The 19,648-nt window shown below is 49.5% G+C and overlaps 1 protein-coding gene across 1 annotated transcript; it reads left to right on the forward strand.

Annotated features, from left to right (window-relative positions):
- Window positions 1–15,474: 15,474 nt before the first annotated feature.
- Window positions 15,475–19,246, forward strand: LOC101785224 (probable linoleate 9S-lipoxygenase 5). The gene is made up of 9 exons (XM_004962448.3): window positions 15,475–15,631; window positions 15,734–16,023; window positions 16,115–16,352; window positions 16,459–16,806; window positions 16,924–17,009; window positions 17,115–17,204; window positions 17,407–17,708; window positions 17,899–18,162; window positions 18,259–19,246. Exons 1-9 carry the CDS (start codon window positions 15,475–15,477, stop codon window positions 19,025–19,027), a joined length of 2,544 nt encoding a protein of 847 aa, XP_004962505.1. The 3' UTR covers window positions 19,028–19,246.
- Window positions 19,247–19,648: the final 402 nt, after the last annotated feature.

A 19,648-nucleotide genomic window follows, 5' to 3' on the forward strand; every position in this document is an offset into this window, starting at 1 on the left:
TCCATGGGAAACAATTTCCAAACTGAGTTTTCCCATCTCATGACACAGAGTCTCGGTGAAGTTTGTTGCCGACAAGCAGTTGCAAAAGGTCTTGCGGCTAAGAGCATCAACCACCACGTTGGCCTTGCTGGGGTGATAGTGCACTTCCAAATCATAATCTTTTATCAACTCCAACCATCTCCTTTGGCGCATGTTGAGGTTGGCTTGAGTGAAGATGTACTTGAGTCTCTTGTGGTCAGTGTAAATGTTGCACTGGGTGCCCATCAGATAGTGTCTCCATATCTTTAAGGCATGAATCACTGCTGCCAACTCAAGATCATGGGTCGAGTAGTTCAGCTCATGAGGTCGTAACGCCCATGAGGCATAGGCAATGACTCGGTTGTCTTGCATAAGAACACACCCAAGTCCAGTGCCAGAGGCGTCACAGTACACGTCAAACGGCCTAGAAGGGTCGGGTTGAGCCAAAACCGGAGCTGAGGTCAGCAAGTGCTTCAGGGTCTTGAAGGCTTCTTCACACTTGTCGTTCCACAGAAATCTGACCTCCTTATTCAGTAGCTCAATCACCGGCTTAGCTATCTTGGAGAAATCTGGTATGAAACACCGATAGTAGCCTGCTAGTCCAAGGAAACTTCGGATCTGGTGCACTGAGGCGGGAGGCCTCCAGTCCATGACTTCCTGTACCTTGCTGGGGTTGACGGCTATGCCATTCCGAGAGATAGTGTGTCCCAAGAACTTGACACTATCTAACCAAAATTCACACTTGGAGAATTTGGCATAGAGCTGATGATCTCTCAACCGTTGGAGAACTACATGAAGATGATCAGCATGTTCTTCTTCGTTCTTCGAGTACACTAGGATATCATCAATGAACACCACCACAAACTTGTCCAACTCGGGCATGAACACCGAAGTCATGAGATACATGAAATAGGCGGGTGCATTGGTGAGTCCAAAAGACATGACCAGGTACTCGTAGAGTCCATATCTTGTGGAGAAGGTGGTTTTGGGGATGTCGCATGGTCGGATCTTGATTTGGTGATAACCTGAACGAAGATCGATCTTGGATAACACTCTTGCTCCAGCTAATTGATCAAACAAGACATCAATGCAGGGAAGTGGGTACTTGTTCTTGATAGTCACTGCATTGAGGGGTCGGTAGTCCACACACATGCGTAGACTCCCGTCCTTCTTCTTCACAAACAGGGCTGGGCAACCCCAAGGTGAAGTGCTGGGTCGGATGAAGCCTTTCTCCAACAGATCATGCAACTGGGTTTTTAACTCGGCCAACTCAGCAGGTGGCATCCGATAGGGTCTCTTGGATATCGGAGCGGTGCCGGGGATCAACTCTATGGAAAACTCCACATCTCTATCAGGCGGCATGCCCGGCAAGTCATCTGGAAACACATCCGGGTACTCACAGACAACAGGAAGGCTTTCTATCCGGGCTTCCGACATAGGGTATGCACAAGGAAGTGCGTACTTAGGGGGTTTCAAGGGTAGGGTAGAACTGCCATGAAAGGGTGAGTTGATGTGGAGAGTTCGAGCAGCTGCATCTAGGACCACTTGGTGTCTGGTCATCCAATCCATCCCAAGGATGATGTCTATTCCTTCCAGGTCAAGGATGATGAGATTTTCCTTAAAAAGAGTTTGGCCTAGCTAGAGAGGTACAAGGGTAACGATCTGGTCTGAGACTATCTTCCTTCCCGGAGTGGAGATCACATACAATCCTTTAGTGTGACCGATACTCAGCTCATATCTTTCTCTAGTCTTACTTCCGATGAAGCTATGGGAGGCTCCCGAATTAAACAAAACAACAATAGTTTGATGTAAGACAAGGAAGGTACCACTCATCACTGGCGTACCTTCGGGGAGTTCGGTCAAGCTGGTGTAGTTGAGCCGTCCTTGGCGAACTTGCACCTTAGGCCTTCTTTCTCTGTTCGCCTTGGGGTTCTGGCCAGGCTGCTGATACCTGTTCCTGGGGCAGTCCTTAGCAAAATGCCCTTCATTGTCGTAGGTGAAGCAGCGGTTACCAGTTGCAGGACGCGGTTGTGGCGGTAGGGTCGGCCGGGGCGCCTGTGGTTGGAAACCAGGAAAACGAGGTGCCGCTGGTGGGGATCGGGCAACCCATCTTCCTGACTGCTGGGGTCGGCTGGGCGCCTGTGGAGGAACCATCCTGAACCTTCGAGCGGGCGGGCTCGAAAATGCCACGGAGGCCTTTCTCTTCTGGTCGGCTTTGAGAGCCTGCATGCAGTCCTCTTGGGAGATAGCCAGATTTACCAACTCGTTGTAGGTATCCACCTTAATGGGGTTCAACCTCTCTCTGAGCTCCAAGCTTAGCCCTCTGCGGAATCTGTCCTGCTTCTTCTCATCTGTGTCCGCATGGTACCCAGCGTACCGGCACAGATCATTGAAAGCCTACGCATAGTGCAGGATATCTCAATTTCCCTGGGTAAGAGCCAGGAACTCATTGAGCTTGCGTTCTAGAAGACCTTCTGGAATGTGATGCCCTCTGAACGCGGTCTTGAACTCGTTCCAGCTGACAGCATGGTCGGCCGGCAACATAGCATGGTAGTGATCCCACCAAAGCTGGGCAGAACCACGCAGCTGTTGAGCTGCAAACCGGGCTTTGTTATGGCCGGGGCACGGGGCGGTGAGGAGCTCGAACTTGGATTCGATCGTACGAACCCAGGCGTCGGCGTCGAGTGGGTCTTGTGTCTTCTGGAACAAAGGGGCTGCATCCCCAAGAAATCCTCATAGCGAGCAACATGAGGCTGCTGCTGAGCCCTTCCCCCATAGGGCTGCTGCGTTGTCCTTGTGCAATATGCCTCAGCAGCTCGGTTTGAGCCGCTAAGATCGCCTCTAGCGAAGGCGGGGGCGGGGGCGGGGGAAGATCCTACCGCTGCTCGCTGCTGCTGGGCACAGAGCTAGATCTGGTGCGATGTGCCATCTGCAAGAGCCAACGTTCCATTAATTCCATAACCTCAGAAGTATTCCAAACAGATGGGAACACACATGTTAAATCCTCAAATGCGAATCTTGCTGACAATGCAACACAACACAGCTTTATTAAGAATATACACATTTCCTTTTGCCATCTTAGTTAGCAACTATCTTAGTTCTGCACACGACTTTGGGCGAACCATAACCATATCCCAGGAGTTCCATTATATCTGACCTTAGGCCAAGGGGTCGGGCTAAGCGAAACAACACAAGACGGGGTCGGGCGAAGCGAACTGCACAAGAAGGGGTCGGGTGAAGCGAACCGCACAAGAAGGGGTTGGGCGAAGCGATCCGCACCAGAAGGGGTCGGGCGAAGCGATCCGCACCAGAAGGGGTCGGGCGAGGCGGAGAATCACCTCGAGGGGTCGGGCGCATTCGACCTCGTGACCCGGGGTCGGCCAAACTTGGACAGACCCACAGAAAATGGGTGTGTGGTCACAGCACAAACTCACACAGTCTGGCACCCCAAGCGTGTCGCAAAAGAGTCAAAGGTCAAGCTAAGATCTGATTTCACTAAGATCATTACATGGTTGTTCCCCTAAAACACAGGGAATACTCAACTCAAGGCTAACCTATTACATCACTATCCAAAATTTAGGTTTGCCGAGGAGTAAAACAAAAGATTGGCTCCCTACAACTCTCCATCTACGAGGGAACACTGTGAGTTGGAGAAGGGGCGTCGCCATCCTCAATGTCCATGCTGGACCCTCCCATGACCTCCTCATGGTCTTCTTGCTCGTCCAATTGCATCTGAAGGGCATGCATGTCGTCGAGCTCGGCGTGGTGCTCGTCCAGATGAGCATTATCAACTGCTAGCTCCATCTCGACCTCCATCTTTTCTTTGGAAAGCTCAATCATGCCATCCACCAGATCTGTCACTTCTCCCTCGAGTTCAGAGATTTGGTCTTGCATGTCGTGGATTTGTATTCCTCTCTGGATGAGTTGATAGGTTTGTCCCACCAGGTCTCTCTTGGCGGCGTTGAAGTGCCCCTGGGTGTCCACGGCTATCCGAGCCAAGACAGCCATGGCTTGGCCTTGAAGCTCGATCAGTCGATATAAGGCTTACATGCATCTGATGGTGGTGGAGATGGTGACCAGCGAGTGGGATGTGGCCAACACCTCTATGTTGTTGACGCGATCAAGCCACGCCGGGTCTAGCCGATCCCTGGCGAGAAACAAGCCGATTGGGTCCAGGGTGACCTCAAGCGGGTGCAGCTGACAGAACTGGGTGAGGATTTGTAGAGCAGCTGACTCCCACGTATCTTCCAGGGCGTGTTCGTAAGTTGAGACTCCGAGGTGGGGCCACTCGGGCCGCACAGGGGGTGGAGGTACCACCGCCTGCACGTTGCACCTCTGTACACCGTGCTCCAGGTACATCCATCCCACGTACAAGGGCGGGGACTGATACCCGAACCGCCTCAAGGTGTCCCACAGAATAGCAGGAAAACCTTCAAAGTGTAAGCACGTCGAGTGGGAGAAGCCATCGGCGCTGTACAGAACGTGTCCGGGGGCGGCCATCTGGAACCAAGAAACAAAACATCATGAGATAGAACTCTAAAAAGAAAGGGGTCGGACAGAAAAGTACTCGGAGGTGACCGAGCACAAGCTTGAAGGAAGCTAGAAATCCTTAAAACCGAAGAAGAGCTTTTCCGAGACAAGGTTGCTTTAGGGAGGCGGTTTTGCAGATTTTAGTTGATGACGCATGCACGGCCTACCTCGTCTCTCAACCAAAACAACTACCAAAACTTGGTCTTACGCAGTCAGTGCCGGTGGCAAGACAACTAGTACGTCTCTCCCTATAGTAGCTAGTCGGTTCTAGTAGCGTCTCCTAAGCGAACGCAGTTAATGTACCTGCAGAAAACACAACCACATGAACCTTTCGTGCCAGCACCCACGAAAGCGTCCTCAAACATTACCGTTCACTATAGGAACAGCACCCATGCGTTCAAGGCTGCATGGACAGCACAACAACTGTGGAAATAGGTCCCCTTTGAATGGAACCGTATAACCCTTCGCATACTCGTGATGTGGAATCAGCGCACGTATAATAGACGTGGGCAAACAACCGTGATGATAGGCTCGTTGGAATCGAACCATACCACCCTTCGTATGAATTAGCATACGGAACCTGCGCACGTATGATAAACATGGGTGAAACAACCGCGATGATAGGGTCCTTTGAATAGAACTCCCTATCAACCCTCGCATACTCGCGATGCGGACTCGGCACACATATGATACACGTGGTGAAGTGCTGGAGGTTAGCAAGATAACCAATAAATATTAGCCACCTAAAAACAACCCCAAAATCCCCTAGGGCCTCTTGTGCTAAAGTGATCCTTAACGATCGTACGAGATTTTCAACATTTTTCTTTGCAACTTTTATTTAAAAAAAGTGTTTAGGGCCTATTGTGTTCTCTGTCTTGCTAAACCAGCTCTGGTACCAGCTGTGGTGGAACCACCTCGGATTAACTCAACTAAAGCACAATTAAGTCGCTTTGGATGCGATACTCATGCCTTAATCATGCTAACTCGAGATACCGTCGGATTTCATCCGATTTAACCACTTTGACAGGACCGAGTTTAGCAAAACCCACACAAAGGTGAGTGGTTCCAGAGAATACAACAGGTCCAACAGAAGCTTACAAGTTGTTACACACTTGGTTGAAATCAGAGTTTAACAAGTTCTGAAGAAAAACAACAGAAGGTAAAATGAGCGGAAGCTAAACGTAGCGGTCGGATGCCCTTGGTGAGGCCAGCCAAGACATCAGTGATCCCTTTCCTCGCCGTCCGAGGAGGGATCCCACTCAACCGTCCAACCCGGAGGGAGCTGGGGCGGCCAAGTGCCAACAGGGTCAAGCTCAGGAGCGGCGACTTCACCTGAAAAGAAAGCCACAAGCAAGGCTGAGCTACTGAGCTCAACAAGACTTAACCGACCGGGAGTAAAACTACTCCACCACTTCTAGACATGCGAGGCTCTTTGGCTGAGGGGTTTGTTTGCCAAAAGCACTAAGTAGGTCCTTATTTTCAAAGTTTTAGCTCAGATTCTAGGTTCATTAATTGGTCTAAGTTGGCAACTTACTCTAAGCAACATAGATCCAACCAAAGGGAATATAAAATAACCAAGACCATGTCATCATCAGATTCCTTTATTATTCAGCGTAGCATAGCGATCAAGCAATCTCAAACTGTGAGAGACAGACGAATCGATTCGAGTTCTTTAACCATGCATGGTGAACCTAATCTCACGACATCTGTGCACCACCGAGGGTCGCTTCCTGTGTCGGCCTTCCCCATCAATTCCCTAACCCGTGTCGGGCCCATTTCCTTTGGTGCAAGGTTCCACAGACCCGGCCTCTGCCGTTCTGTGACCACACTTGCCACAACGTGTGGCCGCAGGGGAACTCCGTTCCAAGGATAATGGGGCGACTGCTCACGTCTTGGTTCAATCCGGTACTAGGCTTCCCCATCCCATACTGAGTATGAGGTTAGTACTTTCAAACACTTGATCACGAACACCACCGCTGTCGGGCCTTAACAGATTCCATAGATAGACGGGGCGATCAGCCGACCACCAAAGAGTTAACCAGAACCCTGCCCCGTCCATCGTCCTTATAGTTGTAACAGAAGGAGAAACAACCAACTCCTATAACTCGCGAGTGACATGAAATCACTCGACTTTTACCGATCCCTATTTAAGCATAGCAACTACTCGCTCCATCAAACTAGTGTTCAGATCAAGGAACTATGCCATGCATCTACGGTTGCAAACAACTCCTATACGTAAATGCACAAACATGATGAAGAAGGCATGCGCAAGTTTGGGAAACTGGGGTTCATGCTCCGGGGCTTGCCTTCAAGCGAGAGGGAAGGGAACGTGTCTTCTGCTGGGGCGGCTTCGGCTTCTAGAAGCGGTCGCTCGGCTACAGCTCCGTCTTCTGGCGCCGGGTACAGCTCGTAGATGCCGTCAGTGAGATTCAACTCTACACGAATGCAAAATGCAGGAGTTAGCACTTAGATGGTTATTTCAACAGCAACACTTGCATGTTTTAGCCCAGAAACTTGTAGCAAAGCTACGGAAAAAGTGGGGAAGTTCACTTGAGTTGGTGGAGAGCAAGGTAAAAGCGTCGGATGGGAAGAAACTTATGATCTGACCCTTAGACTAGAGGGATAGCTGTGCTAGGGGGTCCTTAGACTTAGCACAGAGAAGTACCCAATTTTTACACATATACCCTCAGGTCAAGGAAAAGGATACAGCCGAGTCCTCGGGCGAGGTGGAAAAGGGTCGGCGAAACAAACAGGGTCGGGCGAGACGGAGAAAGGGGTCGGACGAACAGACAGGGTCGGGCGAGGCGGAAAAGGGGTCGCACGAACAGACAGGGTCGGGCGAGGCGGAAAAGGGGTCGGACGGGCAAACAGGGTCGGGCGAGGCAGAAAAAGGGGTTGGACGAACAGACAGGGTCGGGCAAGGTAGAAAAGGGATCGGACGGGCAGACAGGGTCGGGCGAGGTGGAAAAAGGGGTCGGACGAACAGACAGGGTCGGGCGAGACGGAAAAAGGGGTCAGTAACTTACCTTTGGTTTATAGGTGAAGCTTGGGGTCGGGAAGGAGTAGACTAGGGCGGAAGGACTGAAGCACTAAGACTTGGGCAGCGGCGATGTCCGGCGGTGCTCCGGCGGCGGCGGTGCTTCTTGTGGACAACAACCAAGCTCTAGCACAGCGCGGAGGAGCAAGCGGCTGGGTGGATTGGGAAAGGTGGGTGTTGAGCGGAGAGGAGAGTTCCTCAGGAACTTAGGTGGCAGCGCTTGAGCACGAAATAGAGGAACGGCGGTAAGGCAGCGATGGCGAATGAGACTCAGGTGGGACTTTGGCATTCCCTTTTATAGCTGCGCGGAAGAGAGAGGGTTGGAGTAGCATGAAGACCGGGAAGAAAAGAGGGAGTGCGCTGCCATGACGGCGATTGAGCAACGAGGGGCGGCGGAGCAGGACTACGAGGATGACACCTTCAGCCATTGGACACCAGAGACAGGGCGGCGCAGGCACGGTTTTGCCGGTGGTTTCGACTTGGCGAAGGCGGGCGTCGTCGTGCGGCGGGTTTGATGGGTGTGACAGGGGGAACAGTGCTAGGAGAGGTTGCACAGGTGAGAAGACAGGCAGGCTGCGGCTGCACGGGCAAGCACGAAGCAGCGGTCTGTCGGGGTGCAGTTCTGGCAAGGCGGAAAAAGGAGCTGTCGCGGCCGGGGTCGGGGTTGGCGAAGGAGGAATCGTCACGTAGCGCATCTAGGGCGGCGTGACTGTGGAGAGACGGCGGAAAAGCCGGGAGGCATCGGGCCTTGCAGCCGGGGGTCCGGCGAGGTGATGATGGGTGCAAGCTGCGAGGCGTTGCAGAAAGGGTCGCAGAGGGGCTTCCGCTGCGATTGGGGAAGAGGGCGCGGGAATCCATTCGGTCGCGGCCAGCGATGGGGCGGAGCGGCGGGGGTCGGAGGAGTTGAGCCACGTGGCGGAGAAGCTCTAAAGCGGGCATGCCACTCGAGTGCGTCTGCACTGGAAGATCTGGGGGAAAGATCTGCGGGTCCACCAGTCAGCCTCGGTTTGTCCTCTGCTCAAGATTGAAGGGAGACACTGTGGGGAGACTTCGAAGGATCCGGCGGGGTGGGGTGGGGGTCGGCAGGGGTCAGAGCTGGGAACCGGCGGAGAGGGGTCGGGTTCTTAGGGGTCGGGACTGGAACTGGAGGTTGAACACTTAAACTCGGGGAAGCTGAGATAGGGGGATCAGGGACTCGGATTAGATTAACTCGAAAGATTTGGGGTCGGTCGTCACAATGTACTTATCACTTAGTAAAGAACTAATAGCATAATTTGCCACATGTTCCTTTTAATTCTCACAAATGCTCTCTGTAAATGAACTTTTTGCTACATGTTACTTTTATTTTCTCAAAAGGGCTCAATATGACTTTCACTTCATTGTATATATGTAGAATGGTACGCTTGTATGATTTAAGTCCTGTCGTGGGAAAGCAGTCGTGAATGATGATGAGAATGAAGGTGGGGCACCTGCCACGGGTGATGGTGGTAACCAGGAAGACCAAGGGAACCTGGATGGAAGCCCTTCTGTGTACCTCAACCTTAACCAAAACGACGAGGTAATTCATGTTTACATATCGATGTCATCATTCATGGTCTCGTTTGTAGTAAGGTTTGAAGAGTTCGACCTATTTGTAGGAGGTTGATCCAGAAGATGCTCCAGTAGATGCTCCAGCTCCTCCATGGAGCAAGAGAGGCCCCATCAAGTTGTCAAAGGGCAAATTTCATATCATAGAGATGTTGGAGGTATGCCCTAGAGGCAATCATAGAGATGATGATATTCCATTTGTATCCATGATTTGTATATTGTGTTCATTAAATATCCATTAAAGACTACTTGAATTGATTTGCAATTATGTGAATTGTATGTGAAACTCTTTACTTGTATGGTTATTCTAAAGTTGTCCCTAGTCGGAGTTCATGTGAGGACACACATGAATATTAGACTAGCACATGTATTAATTGATGACTATGTTTCACAAGTCATGGACATGGAGATGTTGAACTAATAATGTGGACACATGTGGAGACATGTGCTAGGACTGACCCAACACGAGAAGTAGTTCTCTCTTTGAACAACATATATGCTTTGTCCTTAGACCTGAGATTGTCGCATGTATTCTAGATGTGGATCGACCTACTTAGGGGCTATCAAACGCTACGCCGTAACAGGGTAGTTATAAAGGTAACTTTCGGGTTTGTCAAGAAGCATGCTATGATACATGGTCAATAAAGATGGGATTTGCCCCTCTCTGATTGAGAGTGATATCTCTAGGCCCCTCGAGTGATCGGATCCGAAAATGCATGGCCATGCTACGTACGGTTAAGAGTTAACCTACAAAGGGATTCTGAATCACAGGATCGAGAAAGAGCGGTCGGCTTGAAGCTAGACCAAATATCGTGAGGCAAAGGGAATAGCATGTATATTATGTTGTGATGGTTCGTCTGATATGATCTTCGTGTGCGTATAGGAGTTGGCACGTCTTGCTAGAGGCCGCTACCGACTATTGGGCCGAGTAGGAGTACTCGGGCCATGTCTATACGTATCCGAACCCATAGGGTCACACACTTAAGGGGCTGAAAGCCCAATTCGGATGTGATCCGAGTTGGATTAGGTTTAGAAGTACTAATGGGCCTCGGACTCAGAGGCCCGTTAGGAACCTCTATAAATAGAGGGGTGGGGGCACCCTAGGGTTTGCACCTTTTGGCGAAACACATCTGTCGCGCCTCCCACGCCCTCTCCTATTGCAACTCGCGGATCTAGCAGTCCGGCTTGCGACGCTTCCTCCCTGCACGTGTGGCTTGGAGGTGTTGTGCCTGTAGCACTTGGACGAGCCGCCGATGAGCCGCCGACGAGCCATGACGAGTCACGACGAGCCGACGACTAGCCGCGGCACGAGGGCGATCTTGCTGCACGTGGACGAGCTGCTGAGGAGCTGCTGGACGTTGACGTGATCGACTACGTATGACTACGTTGATTGACTACGTACGACTACGTTGATCGTCGTTGCTGCATCGACGCAAATCTACATCTTCCGCACCAGTAGTGCGTCGAGTGGTAATCCCGTGATCCTTATACGACAGTTCTTCCTGGTCTTACGCGGTAGAAATTTTGATTTGCGCTAGAGCGCCCCCACCCCTCTATTTATAGAGGTTCCCAACGGGCCTCTGGGTCCGAGGCCCATTAGTACTTCTAAACCTAATCCAACTCGGATCAGATCCGAATTGGGCTTTCAGCCCCTTAAGTGTGTGACCCTATGGGTTCGAATACGTATAGACATGGCCCGAGTACTCCTACTCGGCCCAATAGTCGGTAGCGGCCTCTAGCAAGACGTGCCAACTCCTATACGCACGAGAAGATCATATCAGACGGACCATCACAACATAATATACATGCTATTCCCTTTGCCTCACGATATTTGGTCTAGCTTCAAGCCGACCGCTCTTTCTCGATCCTGTGATTCGAAATCCCTTTGTAGGTTAACTCTTAACTGTACGTAGCATGGCCATGCATTTTCGGATCCGATCACTCGAGGGGCCCAGAGATATCACTCTCAATCAGAGAGGGGCAAATCCCATCTTGATTGACCATGTCTCATAGCATGCTTCTTGACAAACCCGAAAGCTACCTTTATAACTACCCTGTTACGGCGTAGCGTTTGATAGCCCCTAAGTAGGTCGATCCACATCTAGAATACATGCGACAATCTCAGGTCTAAGGACAAAGCGTATATGTTGTTTAAAGAGAGAACTACTTCTCGTGTTGGGTCAGTCCTAGCACATGTCTCCACATGTGTCCACATTATTAGTTCAACATCTCCATGTCCATGACTTGTGAAACATAGTCATCAATTAATACATGTGCTAGTCTAATATTCATGTGTGTGCTCACATGAACTCCGACTAGGGACAACTTTAGAATAACCATACAAGTAAAGAGTTCCACATACAATTCACATAATTGCAAATCAATTCAAGTAGTCTTTAATGGATATTCAATGAACACAATATACAAATCATGGATACAAATGGAATATCATCATCTCTATGATTGCCTCTAGGGCATACCTCCAACAGTCCCTCGGGGTTATAGTGAGGGAAAACATTCCCATCAGATATAGGTATCGGTCCACCTAATCTCATACTTCACTGATCCACCTAATCTCAGCTTCATAAAAGATTTCATGGTGTATCATACTTCATATAGGTTTTGGAAATCAAAGGAACAACCAAAGTGGGCAGTCCCAAATTCTCTGAAGGAATATTGTTGGGGAAAGGTGAAAGAACGTTTCATTTTCCCTGATGACGATGCTAAGAAATTAGCAAAGACCAGGGCAATGACACTAATGGCCAACTCATTCAAGGGGCTGAGGTATAACTTAAACAATGTGAAGGAGGGGACCGAGCCTGATTTTACGGTTCACTCTAAGAAAAAAGATTATTGGCCATAATTTGTTGAATACTAGAGGTCGGAGGCGGCAACTTCATGGAGCACAAAAAATACAAAGAATGCTAAGAAAAATGTCAATCCCTATGGCATTGGTTCTAGGGGTTAGATTAGGAAAATATCAGAGTGGCAGAGGCAGGCTGATGAGCTGACAAATAGTGGTGTTATGCTCCAGATAGAAGGATGGGAAGATCACACTATGAGGTATGTTCTAGGCCACGGTGGTCGCTACAACCCTGATGGATCCCTCAACTACCACAACCCTGGTGTCGAAAGCAGTATCACATCAGGTTGAGGAGGTCAATGAGGAGGTCGCTCAAGGTTCTTTCAAGCCAGACAGGGGGAACGACACGCTCACTTGAGCACTTGGAAACAAAGAGCACGGTGGTCGCACACGGGGGTTTGGACTCTCTCCATGGGGGCTCGCCTTCGAGGACGACTTGGGCACGTACAGAAGTCGTGGGAGGAGGAAAGCTCAACAAGAGGCAATGTGGAATGAAATGATAGAACGTATGCACGAGCAAGTTCGTATGCATCTAATGCTCAGTTCTGTGAAGAGCTTGTGCAAAGAATGAGCCAACATCCAATAGAAGATGGTACCCAAGATCATGCAAACCTAGTGCTAAATCGTAGTAGCTGTGGGAGCACCGCTATGCCTGAAGAAGATGCATTGGTCAGATGGCCTGTAGATGAGATCAAAGCTCCAAGAAATTGCAAGCTATATGTCTAGGAAGGATTCATCAAGACCAAGGTGGCCATAGGTCAGGCTCATCCTACTGGCCAGGTGTTCTGTTGCATTGTCGTCCATTACTAGATGGCTACAACAAAGTTATACTAGATGTTCTCATTAATAAGAGTTATGGTATAGTGGAGTTGGACTTGGTCACAGGGGGTGAATCGAGGAAACTAATACATAACCTTGGATCATTTGTGGCTTGGAAGAAATGCTACATATTCTTTGACTCATCCGACTCTAATGATGCGGATGATGATGATAGCGATCGCGGACATGACCCGGTGCTGCCACAAAGGGATGAGAGCCCGCCACGTGAAAGGGATCCAAGCTCGCCACCTCGAAGGGATCCAACCCTATCGCCTCAAAGGGAACCAACACCGCCGCCAACTCCAAGGAGCCCGCCATCAAAGAGGAGATCATCCCAGAGGATACCTTCTGGAAACTCAAAACAAGCAAGCTCGATTTCTCAAGGGAGGGCACTACGAAGAAGAAACCAGTTAATGCCAGCATAACATCGCTCTTCAAGGTAGTAGATGAGGTGCCAATTAGTCTAAAAGCTATTGCGTATTTCCATAAGCATTTCATAAAGCCACAGATGCCAGAAATAGAAAAAATGCCCTTAGACTTTGCCCGAACCATTAGCAAAGGCCATTTGATTAAATATTCAAAGGTTGTGCACAATGAAAATTTGAAGCGGATAGAGCAGAGGAAGTCCCTTTGTGAGTCGAACAACATCACTCAAGAACAACTTCTGGCAATTGAGTTCCTCAAGTGGCAGAGCCTGGGCCGAAGTTTGAGCTAGGAAAGGACCTAGTCGAGCCGAGCATGATCCCCGAGTTACCCACGAGAATGAGACACTCACATGAGTGGTACCAACAACAGAGTGCCTGCATGTTTGGTGCGAGTTACACAAAACCTAATATCCACAAGAAGGGTGACAATGAATTATGGATTCCTTTCGAAGAACTATTTTAGTTCTAACAAAAGCGAGCCCTTGACGTCCCAATCATGGCCTTGTGGACTTTGTAAGTATCGTCGCTAACATGTAATACGAGTTCTTTACTAAGTGGCTTGTACATATAATTTCATTCTTTTGTAGGATAGGGTCTTATACGTGCCACGAAAACAGGATTAAGGACGTACTTCTCTCCTACAACTGCTTTTAAGTGAATATGATCCTTACTTATGACACTTGTTGTCAAGCACTTAATTCATTCGTTGCGTGAAATATATGTAGTAACCATCATGTCTTTATTGATATATGCATTTCGGAGAGTACGCTCAGCATATATGACTCAAAAAGAAAGCCTCGCTCAAATGTCCAACCACTCATTGACCTTTTGAACAAGTAAATAAAGCAAATCATTCTTTTTTTTAAGTGTTGGATTTCATTTGTTAGATTTGCCTCCACCTAATCGTATTCACTGTTTGTAATGTCAAATAGGGTCTTCGCTAAATATCGTAAGAAAAGCAGGGTTCATAGATCTTATTGGACATACTTCATCGTTAATGAAAAGAAATGAATCCTAAGGCAGCCTGACGGTATCGATCATTGCGGGTTTTATGTTATGTATTGGATGCATTGTTATAGTGATGATGACTCTAGTGTGGCATCCGAGCTTGTATGTTTGAAACCCTTCATAATTACCATTCATGACTTGCACTTAGTATTTGAACCTAACTGATATATCTTTGATTTGTTTTGTAGGAAGAAGGGGTGTCCACTTCCGCGCTAATGATAGGCCAGATAATATCACTTCAAGAATAACTAGCCGGGTTCATTCTCGATCAGGTTATCAATCCAAGTAGGGAGTACTGCTTGATTAGGAGTAATTAAGTATCAAGTTGTTTGTGAAGTTATTGGATCTATGGACTTGTGGTTTATGAACTGATGTATGGACTTGTAATAATATATTTTATGTGGACTTGTAACGATATGGTTCATTGTGGACTCGTGTATGGATTCCTGCATTTTCTTGATTTTTTGATATATATATATATATATATATTGCTGTCAAATGGGTGATTTTAATTACATTTATGAATTTTTTCTCTGGAAAAGCTCATCACAGTTTGAACCGTCAGTGAAATGGACTCATCACCACCGGCTTGTGGCATGAATCGGCTGTGATGATGGGAACAAACTGGCGGTGATGCACGGTTTGGAGCCGGTGGTGATGAGGCTTTCTGTAGTAGTGCGACCACCCCGCCACTCCCCAGCAGGTTCCTTTCCACATCGAAGCTAGGACTGCAAACACCACTGTACCCAGTTACAACTCTCTTTCAGGCCAAGTAACTATGCTAGTAGCACCCTAGAAGTTGTTCGTCCCCACAGAAAGGTACCTGAAAGGGCATCTCATCAGTGCCAAAAGCATAAGCTGCTGAGTTTGCAACTACACTTTGTGCTTCCCTCTCAATAAACCAAAGCAGCATCAGATGCAAGGGGTAAGCCCAAAGGCTGGCACACATTCTCCCACCCCTTTCCGCTTTTCTTGCTGCTGCAGCCCGATCTAGATCAACGATGCCATCCTTGCACGTCCACACACTCCAAGAATATAACCCACACTGTGATGCGTATATATATATATATATGACCGCATGGGATCAACCATTGTTTGCAACAGGGATCACGAAAGATTTTAGAAGGATAATACTAAATTAGCAGCCAAGTAGCACCCCGTCCCTGCTCCAGGTGCTGGATCGGCCGATGCAAATGCCTTTCTGTTGGCACCGGAGCCCGGCGCAGGCGCCGGAGAACCACATCGCCATCAATGGCACGGTGGTCGTCTCCTGCCACTTCGGCCTGTTGGTGCCGGGGAAGACCACCACGCTTCGCCTGTTCAGCAGCACGCAGATCGACCACAGTACGTTTTCTTCTTGCTTCCTTCCGCCAGCAATGAGTATTCAGTTCCAGGGCCTCTGATCTCACCACTCGTCTCTGGAACTTTGTTGGTGTCCAACTGCAGACACGGGGAAGGGAAGGCTGAGCGCGGAGGCGCCCCTGCGGGGCGGCAAGAAGACCAAGCACGGCCCAGGGAAGACGAGCACGATGACGTACCAAGTGACACTCTTCGTCGACACCGAGTTTGGCACGCCGGGGGCCATCGTCGTCAAGAACGGCCTCAAGAACGACCAATTCTTCCTCCGCTACGTGCAGCTGGAGCTGGCCGAGGACCGGAGCATCCACTTCGAGTGCAACTCCTGGGTCTACCCCTACAAGAAGACCAACTCCGACCGCGTCTTCTTCATCAACACGGTCTGAATCGACCTCAATTAGCTTTCGGGTGTATATTTAATTTGCAGCAAGAAACTGAGATCCTCGAGCTTCCCTGATGATATGATGGCAGAGCTACCTGCCGGAAAAGACGCCGGATGCACTGCGGCTGCTGCGGGAGGAGGAGCTCCGGAGCCTGCGAGGGAACGGCCGTGGGGAGCGCAAGGACTGGGAGCGCATCTACGACTACAATTACTACAACGATCTCGGCAACCCCGACAAGGAGGACCACATCCGGCCGGTGCTCGGCGGCACCGCCACATACCCCTACCCGCGCCGCTGCCGCACCGGCCGCGCCCTCTTCAAGAAAGGTACTGAAGACCACAGCTCACCATTGGTTGATGTTATTTTTCGACGGCAGCACAAGAGCAAGCTTTCCCTCACAACTTGTTGCAACGATGTATGTGTTAACTGAAGACGGCATGACTGAGACGCGCAAGCACATGATCAACCTGGACTTCTACATCCCGCCGGACGAGCGGTTCAACCCAACAAAGCTGGCGGAGGTGCTGACGCTGGCGGTGCAGGCCGTGACGCACTTCGTGATCCCGGAGTCCAAGGCGCTGTTCCAGGGCAACATCAACAACTTCAAGTCCTTTGATCAGCTGAGGAGGGACTTGTACAGCAAGCCCCAGCAGCCGGTCGTCGAGGGCGTGGTGATGGACAAGCTCAAGACCACGGTGCCGTCGCAGAAGACCTACAAGCAGGTGTCCAGGATGGTGAAGGAGACGCCCGTGAGGTTCCCAATCCCTCAAGTCATCGAGCGTAAGTGACGCTACACACTTTTGGCTGTGGCTGAAATGGCATTAATTCTAAAATCATGAAAACGTTAGATTTTTCTTTGAATGGATCTGATGTTTTGATACATCTTTGATGGTGCAGATGATCAAGAGGCGTGGAGGACCGACGAGGAATTCGCCAGGGAGATGCTTGCAGGGCTCAACCCGGTTGTGATCAAGAGATTAAATGTAAATAAAAACAGCAGCTATCACCTTATCTTGAAGATTGTTCACATGCCAATGACTGAAAGTGAAGGATGGTAACCTCTCTTTCACATCTTCGTTATACACTAGGTATTCCCGCCAGTTAGCAGTGGAGGGAAGAAGAGCTCGATTACACCTGCTCGTATCGAGGGTCAGCTTGAAGGACGAACTGTGGAAAAAGTCAGTGTAATTCATTTCCTCAATACAATGCTGAAAATCATCTTCTTCATGCCATTCTTTACGGAACAAATTGAAATGAACTCTTCTTTCACCATTATGCGTACAAAAAGACCTAAAACTGCACATATTCAAACTCTACTTCAGTGAATTCTGTCAATTGAATCGGAACTTCCTTGAGTTGTTCGCGATTATGATGATGCAGGCAATAGAACAGAATAGGCTATATATTCTGGACCACCATGACTATCTGATGCCATACCTGAGGCGCATCAACACGCTGGGGGTGTGCATCTATGCGTCGCGCACTCTGCTCTTCTTGAAGGACGACGGCACCTTGAAGCCTGTTGTGATAGAGCTGAGCCTGCCTAGTGACGGTGCGGGTGATGATGACATAAGTAGGATCTTCCTCCCTGCAAGCCAGGGGATGGATGGACATCTGTGGCAGCTTGCTAAAGCCCATGTTTCTGTCAATGATTCAGGCTACCATCAACTCATTAGCCACTGGTGAGTAAGCGTTGGTAGTTTAGGTATCTTTTAAGAATGGCATACTACAAATTTACAATCAATCATCTGCATCTTACAGGGTTCTTTTAAAAGCTAAGGCACAGTTCATTCTTGAATACTAATTTCTATCCAGTAAACTGACTTCACACTGCCATCTTCTTGATGCATCTATCCATCGGCAATTTGGCAGGTTGTTCACTCATGCGACAGTGGAGCCGTTCATCATAGCCACAAAGAGGCAGCTGAGCGCTATGCACCCTATCAACAAGCTCCTGGAACCACATTTCAAGGACAATATGCAGATCAACACCTTGGCCAGGAGCATCCTCCTGAGTGCTGGAGGAATCCTTGAGAGGACAATGTACCCAGGGAAGTACGCCATGGAGATGTCCTCGGCCATCTACTCGGAGTGGAGGTTCACTGAGCAGTCCCTGCCAAACGAGCTCATCAAGAGGTAGTAAAATCACTAGAAATAGATCAATTTTTTTTGTTCAATTCCCTTTTTAAGCAAATATGCAATGCAAAATTGTCCGTTGGTATCTACCTGCAGGGGGATGGCGTCCAAGGATCCCAGCGGCGGCGTCACCCTGCACATTGAGGACTATCCGTACGCGGTGGACGGACTGGACGTGTGGCGCGCCATCGAAGGGTGGGTGCAGAGCTACTGCGCGCACTTCTACCACTCGGATGCGGCGGTGGTTGGCGACAAGGAGCTGCAGGCGTGGTGGGACGACGTCCGCCTGGTGGGCCACGGCGACCGGCAGCACGATCCGGCCTGCTGGCTAAAACTGGACACCGTGGCACACCTCGTCGAGACGCTGTCGACGCTCATCTGGATCGCGTCGGCGCTGCACGCCGCCGTTAACTTTGGCCAGTACGGCTACGCGGGGTTCATGCCGAACCGCCCCACCCGGTGCCGGCGGTTCGTGCCACTGCCCGGATCACCGGAGATGCTGCAGCTGGAGGCCGACCCGGAAAAGTTTTTCCTGGAGATGGTGCCCGACCGGTTCACCACCACGCTGGGGCTGGCGCTTATCGAGGTACTGTCCAACCACACCTCCGACGAGCTGTACCTGGGCCAGCGCGCGACGTCGTCGTGGACGGACGACGGCGAGGTGCTGCAGCTGCTGGACAGGTTCCGGGAGGAGCTCCGGCGGGTGGAGAAGCAGGTGGCGGAGAGGAACAGGGACCCGCGGCTCAAGAACCGGAGGGGCCCGGCCAAGGTGCCGTACACGCTGCTGTTCCCGGACGTCGGCAACGTCGGCGGCAAGGAGAAAGGGATCACCGGGAAAGGAATACCCAACAGCGTCTCCATATGATCCGATCGGACTATACATATATATCTACGTACATGTATCTATATATGTGATGTGACGAAGATTTATTTCTTTTGGTTGTTTGGCGTTTATTTTGTTTGAGAGGATGTGATTACTACCATTGTTGGTTTGGATGTGAGCATATTCATTGTGTAAAGTATTGCAACGGATTGGTTTGGAACTTCGAATTTAGTTTGTTGAATGGGTTTCAAATTTATCGTATTGATGTGTTACTTATCCGGTCTTTAAATGCTGGCACGACGGTTACTTTAGAAATTTTATTTTAGCTAGCTAGAGTTAGGGGTGTTTGAATCCTCTAGCTAAATGATAGTCTATCGTACCCCTCCCTCCCACTTTAGAAATTTTTCACAAGCAAAGGTGGAGGGGCAATTTGATCTTTTACTAGTTTAGCTAAGGTTAGCTAGGTTCAACAAGTTATAAAAACCTTTAGCCACTTTAACTTTTGTTGGTGATCATGTTTGAATCCATTTGCAGCTAAATTTAGCTGGTGTGGATCAAAACAGGACCTTAGTTCAGCAGTAGCTAATGGCACCTCATGTTAACAGGGCTACTAATTAACTTCTATAACTAACAACTATTAGGTCCATCTAGCACAAGCATTGC

The sequence above is a fragment of the Setaria italica genome, chromosome III, assembly GCF_000263155.2.
Source record: "Setaria italica strain Yugu1 chromosome III, Setaria_italica_v2.0, whole genome shotgun sequence".
In the NCBI taxonomy this organism is placed as follows: Eukaryota; Viridiplantae; Streptophyta; class Magnoliopsida; order Poales; family Poaceae; genus Setaria; species Setaria italica.